Raw genomic sequence first — 11,861 nt, 5'->3', positions numbered from 1 at the left:
TTTATTTGACAACAATCCACTTAAACGGGGAAGAAGATAACATGACATCACGTAATCTTATTAGTTAGTGCAAAACACTTCTCTCACTAACAAGGTCCATTTTGGAAGAAAACCCTTTTAACATGAGTGCATAACAGTCATATACGTACACTATCAGTTGGTTGATAAAGATAGGTGAGAGGGTTACATTAACTTAAATTAAAAATTAAGGGATATAACTGAAACCGGTCAGAGAATAGGGGTTATAACCGTAAAAAGTGAAAGTTGAGGAGGTGTAAGAGTAATTTTATTCTTAATAATACTATTAACTCCTTTTTGATAAAAGGGCATCAAGAAAGAAGAAGCGACTTGAGATACTATCTGGGGGTGTTTTACAGTCTGCATATGATATCTATGTGTATATAATACACACATTGCACGGGCTCTTACGTACTCCTCTGTTTAAGCGCTAGTATCTTCGTTCTTAGTTAGCCCAAAAAGCTCGTATTGCAATATCCTTTAATCCGTATCGGCCATAAGGCAAGTTTACTTTAATACCGTTTGTAATAATTTAGAGTCTCTCACAAAAGAAAGCTAGTAGAAAGATATTATTTTGGTTTCTTGAGCTAGCGTGCAACCAATATAAGACTAAACATATTCTGCTTTTCATGACCTCTCACACATCACCAAGCCTATATACAAGGTATTTTTAAAAAAAAAAGCCTCGATGGGCATCTATAGTTTTCTAAAACATGTACATGGTTTATTATTATAATGGCATGTGCACGTTCAAATCTCAAATCTTTTTCCTCAATCTGCTTAGAATAATTGAAAAATATTGAAATCTCGTACAATCAGTAAGCATAGAGCTATCTCGAGAACTTCATGCTAAGGCTGAATCCAAGAATCCAATGATCCTGTACTAGAACAAGGTTACAGAAGCAATCAAGCACGCAGACGCAAGCAAAAATTAGAAAGAATAGTAGTAGCAGGGAGAGAGAAAAAGAGAGACTCCAAACGAAAGAAGAAAAGGAGACTGAGACAATCCGAACCAAAGTAAAAGAACCAAAGAGTCTCCCCACGTTCACCCGTACCTAGAGAACTTAAAGCCACGGAGATGCCGAGCGCTCCTTCCACTCTCCCTCTCTCCGCGGCCCCAATGGACACCTCCTCCTCCCCCTCCTCGGCACCCAACCCCCTCGCCGCCGTCTCCTCCTTCCTCCAGCACCACCTCTCCCGCCTTGGTTCCGAGCTCTCCGCCCGCATCAACGACGGCCGCCGCCTCGTCCGGGCCGCCGGCGCCGCGGCCCGCCCCCCCGCCGCCCCCTTCGCGGCGGCTTCTCAGGGGGCGTGGGGCGGCGCCGCCTCCCAGGGGAAGCACGCCTTCGACCTGGCCCTGAGCCCGGAGTATGTCGCCAAGACGCTCGCCGGAACGGCGGTGTACACGGTGAGCAACTCCAACAACGAATTCGTCCTCGTCTCCGACCCTAACAATGGCCTCCGCTCCCTCGGCCTCCTCTGCTTCCGCCATGAGGACGCCCAGGCCCTCCTTGCCCAGGTCCCTCCTCCCCCTTGTTTTCTCCGCCTTCTGTTCTATCCCTATCCTTTCCTTCTTTACTTGTTTTTGACGTGGTTTGTTGTATAGATACTTTGTCAAGATAGATACGGGATTTTACTGAAAAAATGAAACTTTTATGTTTTCCAGGTTCAGCTTCGGCAACCGGTTTTAGGGAAGGGGGCAAGAGTGGTGCCCATTACCCTTGATCAGGTCTTTCTTTCATTATGCTGGCATCTGGGTACCATATGATCTTTGTATCTATGCCAAGTGACTGCCATCTGAAGCCTTTTTCTAGCCTATAAAATAGACTGCAAAATGCTAACCTAGGTGATTGGTGAAATGTGAGAGTGACAACTAAAATTGGAGTGCCAAGCAATGCTTATTAACTTATGCAGTGCTACTTTACGATGGACCTATGAAAGGAAATTTGCATAATAAATCAAAGACATGTTCTGAATAGAGGCCCTATCCTCATTAGGAGGTTTTTAAAATTAACTTGAGTCTTTTGCCTTGAAGGAACGGCATGCTTGTTGGAATCCATCTTATGGTAATCTTATGATAGATTGCTCATGAGGGAAATATTGAACCTTGGGAACTCGCACATTTTTCTAAATGAATTAAAAGTCTTGCTTCTTGTGAGTGTATTTTCACATCCATTGTGCTCTTTTGACTGATTTTCAACATTAATCATGTTTGCATGATTTAAATTATTGTTGTGTTTGACAAAAAAATTTGAAGCAATAACCCTGATCAAGCTACATGGGCATTTTGATGGAGGCCTCAATATTTTTCCCCTTATCTTGAATCAATAAATTTTGAGAAATTTTATTTATGACCATCAACTATTTGCAAATGTTATTGTAAACGTATATGGTAAAAAGCTTCCCAAGAACTTGACTAATCAATAATATGTAACAGCAACAACTTAGATGTTGCTTGAGGATGAAGCTTGTATCAGCATGCTGATTCTTCTTGTTACCTTTTGACTTATTAAAAGAAAATGTTTGAAGATCTGGAGGTTGTCTTCCAATATAGGATTTTTCTTGCAAAAAGTCATCTTCGTGGTAATCTTATGGAGAATGAAACTCCCAGTAACATATCACTTTATAATTTAAGAAGAATGTATCTTTGAAGTTTCTGCCAATATTTAATAAATTTTTGGGTTGTCCTCATATCTAACCATAATCGCATGTTGAAATTTGGATTAATTTAATATGGGAAAGAATTTGTAAATCATAAAAGTTTGTACGGAACATGCTGGAAAAGTGGAATTTAAGTCTCAAGATAGAGATATAAATTATGAGAAACATTTGCGTGAAAGAAAAGAATGAACAATAGATGATAAAACTTTTGCAATTGTTGAACTAATCATGCTATTTATTAAAATCTTTTACATTAGTATTTATGAACAAATTGGATTGTATGAAAAAAGTTAAAATAATTATAAGTCATAAAATTATAATCATTTTTCAACTTTGGGGCATAATATCTTTGAAAAAAACAGAAAAGAAAAGTAAGGGAAAATACTTGATTTGCCAATCTTATGATGATACTGTGTTAACTTAGGCCCTATTTGGCATCACCTTCAGTTTTCAGTTAGTTTCTAGAAACATGAAATGGAGGAAGGAAAAGTATTTGATAACCTAGTTTTAGTTTTTTGAGAACTCTTTTCAGTTTTTGGAAATTATGCAAGCTGAAAAATCTGATTTTCAAAGTTTTTGAAAATCAAAACTGCTCGTGACCACTACCATCACCTCTATTGCCACTACTGTCACCATCCTTGCTAGGCATCGTCCATCATTGGCCATGCACTACTGCCACCCGCCACCACCATCACCACCATCTCCACCACCACCGCCACCACAGTTCCCGCCAAATGCAACCCAAGTGACTACCAAAGAAGTGTATAGCTTTTAATTTTTAGAAAATAATAGAAATTGGTTTTACTATTCAAAAAATAGAATACTGGAATTGATGCCAAATGCTAGATCTTCACTCTTTTATTCCATATTATTAGGATGAATGGAGCATTTAGGTCCTAATTTCCTCCCTATTTTTCATATTTTTTGGAGGATATGTATGAAATTACATATATCATAAAATTAGTAGCTAGTTTATTGGCAATTTTTTTGGTTCAATAAATATTAAATTGATAAATGTTGAATGGTCATTAATTTGTTATTAATTGGTATTGTTGAAAGTTATGTATTGGCTGGTCTCTGTAATCGTGCCATTCGTTTATATGTCCAACAATTGTTTGTTGTTATCTAATATCACCATGCCCTAAGTTTGTTTTTTTTTCTTAATGTGTCATATATATCATATTTATAATTATTTGATATTTCTGTGCACCTACAGGTTTATATGCTGAAGGTTGAAGGAATTGCATTTCGGTTTTTACCTGATCCTCTGCAAATAAAGAATGCACTAGAGGTCTGTTTTCAATTTAATCCTATATTCCTTCGTTTGAGCACATTTTTGTTGGTTTCATTATGATGAAAGATTTAATTGTGACCATTATTGTGGCTCTAGCAACCCACACAAAATTTTAAAATGGTTCAAGCTAGCTTGTGATGATTTAACATACAAGCTCCTATCTTTGGAAATGATCTGATGTATAATATTCTTATTTCTTCTCATGGTAGTAAGTGGGTGGCAATTCCTCATGTTCTTGCCACCTTGCATAACCTACTGAACATGTGAACTTTTCTTCAATATTTCCTTGATTTGAGATAGCAATGTGTAATACTGGTTTGATGATCCATGTGTTTTACTCCTTGTTCTCGCTCCAATTACCCTTGATCTTCATCCTCTTAAAAGAATGCCATTTTCTGATTCTTTAGTGGAATATAAGGTTCCTAGGAACTCATATAATTGATGGTAAGTAGTGAACTCGTATAATTGATGGTAAGAATGCAATTAGACTTTTTAATGTGAACTTAAGTATTGATGTTAGCTCATTATATGGCTTCAGCTTTTTGTTGGCTTTAGGGAAGACTAGGTAGCTACTTTTGTGATACACACATGGTTAACTGGACAGCTTTCCCTTTTCTCTTATAGAATAAATTTTCCTTGATTAGTAGTCCAACATGACATGTTGTTTGAAACAGATTTATATAGTGCTAACTGAAAGGCTTCCTTATATTAATAAAGAGGTGATTTTTCATAACTACATGAGAAGGTTGTGGCTAATATTGAGATTCCACCTGTTGAGAATGTTAAACAAGAAAAACAAGAATCTTATCACTTCTGGTTATGTGCTTGTCATGAGTCTTCTTTAGTGAACAAAAGGGGAGCGCATTGATAAGGCCGGCCATTTTGTGGAGCATATAAGCAGTGAATCCCTGGGATACCAGATCCAGTTTCCTCCTTTAATAGACCTCTAAATGAGGCTGGTCTTCCCTTCTGCAGGGTAAATGTGTTATGGGATTGATTTCTTTTTATGTTTTTATGGTGTGATGTCAAAAAGCAAGCATGAGGCATTCAGAACCTAAGAGAGATTCTTAAAGGCTGTGTGGTTCTGGGTGCTATCATTCTTTTCCCTTTATTTTTTTTTATTTTCTGCACTTATACTTTTCTCTCTTCCTCCTTCCTTTTGTAATTAGAGCCCTCGTACAACTTATAAAGCTCCCTTCTAATTCTATTGCACCTCTAGTCTTCCAAGCAACCTGCATGTTTCTTGCAGCCTGTAACACACATATTTATCCTCCACAAACCTATAAACATCAGCGATGTTTTGCTCTTGAGATCAGCTTTGTCTTTGCAGAAAGTCAAATTTAGACTTTGTATCCTTAATCCTCAGATCAAATTCTGGTCAACCATCACCAACATACTTCGGAGTTTGATTTTTCTAGATTAGGATTCTAACCCCCCCCCCCCCCCCCCCCCCCCCAACCCTGGCTGAAAATTCAACTCTGAACCTGAAATTTCAGTAAGCTCTTAGATCAGCTCTGTCTCTTCGATCCCATCCACCCTAGTAAACCATGCCTGCAAGCTGTCCTACATACATGTCAAGTATCAAATTTTTAACCTTTTGTATGGAAATAACTATCCCTAACATATGGACCACTAGTAAGAAGGATGTAAACAATATGCCATCATTAGGTTCAGCTTCCTTATATTCCAAATATGTGTCCTCATTTGAAATTTAAAAAAATTGAAATATAATATATATATGTCTTAAAGCTTAGTCAATATTCTCCCCTTTTTATCTCAAAAAATAAAAAAAATATGAAGAGGATGCAGAATATAAATATGGTAGGTTTGAATAAAGGACAAAAATAATCATGAGTTTTAATCAAGATTAGCTGAAAATGTTAATATATTTTACCCTTGGTGCAACAGTAAGGTTGCTTCCTTGTGCCCTAAGTGTCTTGGGTTTGAAAAATGGAAACAACCACTTAGCATGTGAGTGTAAGGTTGCATACTGATCCCCCTCGGACATTGCAATGGTTGGAGCTTCATGCACTTGGACACCTTTTTATATACATTATATTTTTTTCCTTCTCTTAACCTCTCTCTCCAAAGAAAGGACTAAACTAAATGTGTATCTTACTAAATCAAAGTACAAACGTACCATTTGGTGTATCAAATCTTGATGATTTACCCTAAAAAATAGTACACGCGCATCATGCTGTGTGATCACAGCCAACCATGGAATCATGTGCCAAAACACATATAAAAGGAATAATGGTAAACTATGCAGTCAAAACTGTCTGTCACATTCTCATTTCAGTTAGAACATTGTAGATAGTAGTAATGGGATCATTGCCATTGATATAAGTAGTCATTTGTACCACATGTGCCAAATGCTAGTGGACTCATGATAGCTGTAGCTGCTGTTATATGAATCCAAAACCTTGAGAGGCATTCAAAGGCTTGGGAATTGTAAGATACAACAGTATTTCAGATCTTGGATCTTGAAGCTTTGTACATCGTTACTAACCTCTGATTACCGATTGATTGTTTTGCTGTGAATTTTGAAATCAGGTTTGCTGGAAATAAGCTTAGAATGCATGCTCACTTGCTTATAATACTAGTTTTGTTAAGGAGAAACAAAGAGTCCATTGAGCCAAAAGGTGGTGTTACTATAGTGTTTTGCCTTTAGGTTTTGACATCTCAGCAATCCATTGAAAGGTAGAGCCCTTTGGACATTCTTTCTACTTTCTTCCATCTGCAAACTGCCTTGCTTCAATCATAACTATGCTTTGAAATTTTAATCTCGTCTCATATATTGAACTTCCCTCTAGTGTAGGCAGTATAATTTTGATTGGATTAACAAAAGACCACCACTTGTTCACCTTAAAAAAGTATGCCTTCTGGGCATTCCGACTTCTGAGTTATATATCACTAAGTCATAATTGCCTTCTAACCAGTAACTTTTTTTTATTAGAGGTTATCATCTTTAACTCCATGCTTTCCCTGAGAAATCGTCTTGTTCATTAAGAACTTATCCTCCTTCTTGGATGAAATTTTAAAAACTTCATGCATCACCACTTTTGCTTTAAGAAGGAAGGTTGTACGTAAACAATACATAACTAAAAGTATATGTATGCTCAGGCATTGACATGCATTAGGAGTTGTGGTACAAGTATACTTTTAGTTACTATAGATGCATCAAAGGTTAGCATTAGGTCCGTATCTTTTTGCACTAATTATGGATGAACTTATTGCTGATATTGAGGAAGATGTACCATGATGTATGCTATTTGCCAACAATATAGTGTTGATTAATGAGAAGAGAACTTGATTAAATACTAAATTGGACTTATGGAGTAAAACTTTAGAGGATAAGGGCTTAAAGATTAGTAGAAAAAACACAAAGTATATGGAATGTGAATTTAGTAAGAAGGGAATTGAAGATGTGGTACCAATTAATATTGATGAGCAAGAGATACCATAAAGTGTTCAATTTTGTCACTTAGAATCTACTATTCAAAATGATAGAGAGAGATGAAGATATGTGTAATAGAATTAAAGCTGGTTGGATGAAGTAGAGAGGTACATGTGGAAAATTATGTAATAGGTGTATATCTTGGAGACTTAAGAGAAATTTTATAGAACAATAGTAAGGCCTGCCATTTTGTATGGCCTAGAGTGCCAAGCAATAAAGAAAGTACATGCCAACATGTTGAGTATAGCAGAAATAAGAACGTTAATATGAATATGTGGTAAAACTAGAAAGAATAAAATAAGAAATAAATATATTAGAGGAGCTGTAGAAGTTGCACAAATTAAGAATAAAGTGATAGAAAATCAATTAAGATAGTATGACCATATACAATGAAGATCTGAGGAGGCTTTAATAAGAAGAGGTACTTTGGTTTATGTTAAAGGTGGGAAGAAAAGGAGGGGAAGACCTAACATAACAAGGATGAAGTTTGTGAGGAAGGATATGGAAAAAAATTGAATAAATTAGAGATGTCCCTTAATAGGAATACTTGATGAATGAGGATCCATAAAGCTGACCCAAATAGTTGGGAAAAGGCTTGATAATATGATTATGATTATCTATGCATTACCCCCTTTGCTTACGAAGGGAATGCTTATCAAAAATTTGCCTACAAGTGCTAAATTGGTTGCTGGTAACAGAAGATCATCAGCAACAGAATTACATGAACCTGGATATATGACAATTCCGATTACATTAGAGTATAATGGATGCCTGCAACTTTCCTTAATAATTGCAAGTTGACCGATTTTTGTTTCTTGAAATCTATTTTGTTTGAAGTCTTGATTGCTGCATTTGTGCTCTCTTTCACAGTTGAAGTTGCATGATAGTTGGTACTCAGTGTTGCTTTGCCGGAGGCATGTTTAGGTGAATAGTGCTTACATACACTTTATAGCGCAAGTTTAGTTCTATTTTTCCCTACTTGATAAACATACCCATACAAATAGGACACAATGCCTATATATGCATGCATATAAACCCGTCTTTACAGCTATAAACATAAAAATTGTCAGTTACAGTAAATATGTTTTTAGGTTGTCCAGTTACATGCAACCAAACGCATACTAAATAGGTGCCTTATCATTTATGTATTCAAAAGAAGTTCGTCCTTGATAAACTTTACAGTGATTCTTTGACTTGTTGATTTGGGAGTTGTATTTATCTCTAGCCATATGATACATATTTTGCAGTTCAAGGGGCATTCTGGTACTTTAACCATTTTAGAAGTATGCAAAAGTTTATTCTTTTGTCAGACAAAAATATGATGATTTGATCAAGAAATTCAGTATGTTGCTCTACTTCGTAATGCGCTACACTAAATATTAAGCTTCCTAAAGCAAGAAAAAAACATATATATGTCTTTCTTCAGTTTTATGATATCATGCACAAAATTTGTAACCCACCCTCTTTCTTGTGCATGTATTCACTTTCACTTCCTTCCCTGAATATAGAGTGATGTAATGTACCTCCAACAACTATTATCCAAGCACATTCTTTCAGAAACTAGGTTTTTCACTCTTCACCAAAATCTTAATCATATGCATATAAAAGAGGCTTTCTTTAGATTTGGAAGCATATCTTTACCCATGAAAAGAATGCTATCATCTTTCATTTTCCTTTTGTATCTAAACTGGTTAAGGGAACCAACCATATCAATCTCAATAGTGCAACCCACCAAGATCCCATAAACCAAAAAGGAAACAAAAAAGAAAAAGAAGAAAAGGAAATTATCAATGCAGATGAAAGATGGTTGTGAAGCTAAATTGCATTCATTTGAGCCATGTCTCATAGGCTAAGAGCCAGTTCAAACACAATCTCTGTTAGGCTTCATTGAAACATTTAATTACCAGAACTATCAAACTTTAACTTTCACACAGCTAGGATTAAACAAGCATTCGTCTTACCCTGCTTCATGAAGTTATAATTTATCCTTAATCAAATACTTTTTTATTTAATTTGATATGCTTAATATAGGGTTTCATTTTTTTTATCAGAGATACTAATTCTGATGATAGGATCAGCTGATGGTCTTTTTCTTTTAACACTATGGTGGAGGGAAGTGGAGGGAGTGGTTTGAGTTGATTGTGGGCAGCTGTGGCAAAATTAGTCCCATATTTCTCGGATAGATAATTCAAATTTCAGACGTTATTTACCTTGTCCCTAAAAAGCAGGGATTAGTTGTGCCTGTTGGCTACCTATCTCTTTAAACCACTCCTTGCCATCTTGATTTTAGAAGAAAAGACTTGGAGGGAAGATCTTATAGCACAGATAAGATCTTCTGACGTCCAAAAAGGGCCTTAATTTTCTTCTTCAGAATAGATTGCTTTTTAATCACCAATATTATCATTTTGATAATATATGCTGCTGCCATCCTTTTGGAATCTTGTTCATCTACATGTGTGAATCCTACTCACTTGGGGCCGGAATTTTAAATCCTTATCTCTGAACAGCTTGCTGACACCTTTGAATTTTTCAGTTAAAATCTGCAGATTTATCGAGAGGCTTTGATGGAGTTCCTGTTTTTCAGGTACACTTGTTATGCTATTTCCTACTCTTATTAGTTTACAGCCAACCTCTACCATTGATGCTGTTGCAAGATTGGACCAGAAAGGTGGATAGTGACATTAGGTTATGCTCCATTATCAAAAAAGAGGAAAAATTAAGAAACAATTCCTTAATTTATTTTCATCCTGTACAGAATATGCAACCTTTAATTGAGAAGCCAACACACATTGTTATTTAACTGGCTTTGAGAATTTATATATTTGTGTTCTAACTTCCATCATATCTGGCTTGAACACAACAAGGTTATGAATATGCAGTGATCTTTCTGAATCAAAAGTAGTCAAATGAGGATAACGATTATGTTTTGTTATACTTGTTTCACCTTTGTCATATGACAATGATGTGAAATTGCGTATCATGGATGCAGCTGATGAAATGTTGAATATTCTAGTATACATGTTCTAGTAGCTGAGGCATGTTATTATTGTTGATGTATGTAATTTCAATAAAGTTTGAGCTTTTTTTTTTTTATTTATGCTCAGTCTTATATTTGGTGACAATCTATCATTTCTGCGTGCAGTCAGATCTTTTAGTTGTTAAGAAGAAGAACAAGCGTTATTGCCCAATATATTTTCAAAAGGTTTGTCAATATCTAGTCTAGTGGCAATATTACTATCAAGAATAGTTAAAAGTATAATGGAGCTGGTCTAACTTATCTCTTTATGCAGGAAGACATAGAGAGAGAACTATCAAAGGTTTCTAGGGCATCAAGAGGTTCAGGTGTTTCTCAGCATATCATGGTATGTGCTGCTTATTTTCTTTCTAGAAATTTCGTTCTTGCAGTTTCTTTGGCTCTCATGAAAACTAGATATGTATATTCTTTCAACAGGTGGGAAATTTGGAAGATGTTCTGAAAAAGATGGAGGTGGGACATAGTTAGAGAGTTATCCTTAATACCCCTTGTCTAATTACTGGAGGGAGATCTAATTTGATTTCTATGTAATTGCAGATGAACGATAAGAATTCTGGATGGGATGATTTGATTTTCGTCCCTCCAGGAAAAAGCCATGCCCAGCACATTAATGAGGTGGCAGCATGATACACATGGCATCTGAATGCATCATATAAAGAAGGTCTTGAGATGTATGTATTCACTCATTTCAGGTTCCTTATTGAAGCAGGTCAGCCATCAGCCCTAGTTTAATTAATCAACAGATACCTTGGTTCTTGACTCTTATTTGTAAGGAGGATTTTGGATTTCAATTTAAATTATGAGTTTTTCGTCGAGGTCGAGAGTATGGTTTTACTGAAGTTAATTATTGTCTACCGGCAATAGCACAAGGATATGAGAAGAGATTCAAACATGAAGTTTACAGAGGAGTTCAAAAAAAGGAAAAGAGGGATCCCAAACTTTTGTTGGGGGGTAGTTAGTCCTGCTGCTGTACAGGAATGAAATTATAATTTTCTTTACAAAAAGCGATTTGGGGTTGTTTAGTTCATCAAATTATCAAATTTTAGTCAATTACTTTTTTTGTGGGATGTTTATCTTATTTCAGCCTAGTTATGCTCTGACAGGGGCTCTATGTTATGCCAGACTCAGTCTTATCTCAGCCAAATTATAGGATCCTGTTTTATGTCAGCCTCTTGCAATAATTTCTGACAAGGTTATTCTGTTTCTTGTCAGCCTCTTGCAGTAAATAAGGGCCTGCTTTTTGGTGCTTGGAACCTAGTTTTTTTTCAGCTCTGGCTTTAAGTTGTGTAGGGCTGCAAGTAGGTCGGGTTCCAATTGGGTCAAAGAATCGAACCCAAACCTAATCCACCAATTTCATTTGGATTGGATTGGATGAGATATAACATTAATTTTATTAA

General features: G+C 36.1%; 1 protein-coding gene across 2 annotated transcripts; it reads left to right on the top strand.

The window, feature by feature from the left end:
* Window positions 1–849: 849 nt before the first annotated feature.
* Window positions 850–11,608, top strand: TIC22-IV (Tic22-like family protein). 2 transcript variants are annotated; one of them, XM_088701280.2, is made up of 8 exons: window positions 850–1,537; window positions 1,685–1,747; window positions 3,896–3,970; window positions 9,964–10,014; window positions 10,573–10,632; window positions 10,721–10,792; window positions 10,861–10,917; window positions 11,002–11,608. In XM_088701280.2, the coding sequence occupies exons 1-8, from the start codon at window positions 1,097–1,099 to the stop codon at window positions 11,089–11,091; spliced, it is 909 nt and encodes a 302-aa protein (XP_088557406.2). In that variant the 5' UTR covers window positions 850–1,096; the 3' UTR covers window positions 11,092–11,608. The 2 variants fall into 2 exon arrangements, with proteins under 2 accessions (XP_088557406.2, XP_088557407.2); XM_088701281.2 differs by having other exon boundaries at window positions 860–1,537; window positions 10,882–10,917.
* Window positions 11,609–11,861: the final 253 nt, after the last annotated feature.

This window comes from Phoenix dactylifera, chromosome 7 (assembly GCF_051530095.1).
Source record: "Phoenix dactylifera cultivar Ajwa chromosome 7, Ajwa_hap1_PhDact_Kaust_v1.1, whole genome shotgun sequence".
In the NCBI taxonomy this organism is placed as follows: Eukaryota; Viridiplantae; Streptophyta; class Magnoliopsida; order Arecales; family Arecaceae; genus Phoenix; species Phoenix dactylifera.
This window is presented reverse-complemented; position numbering and strand designations above follow the sequence as displayed.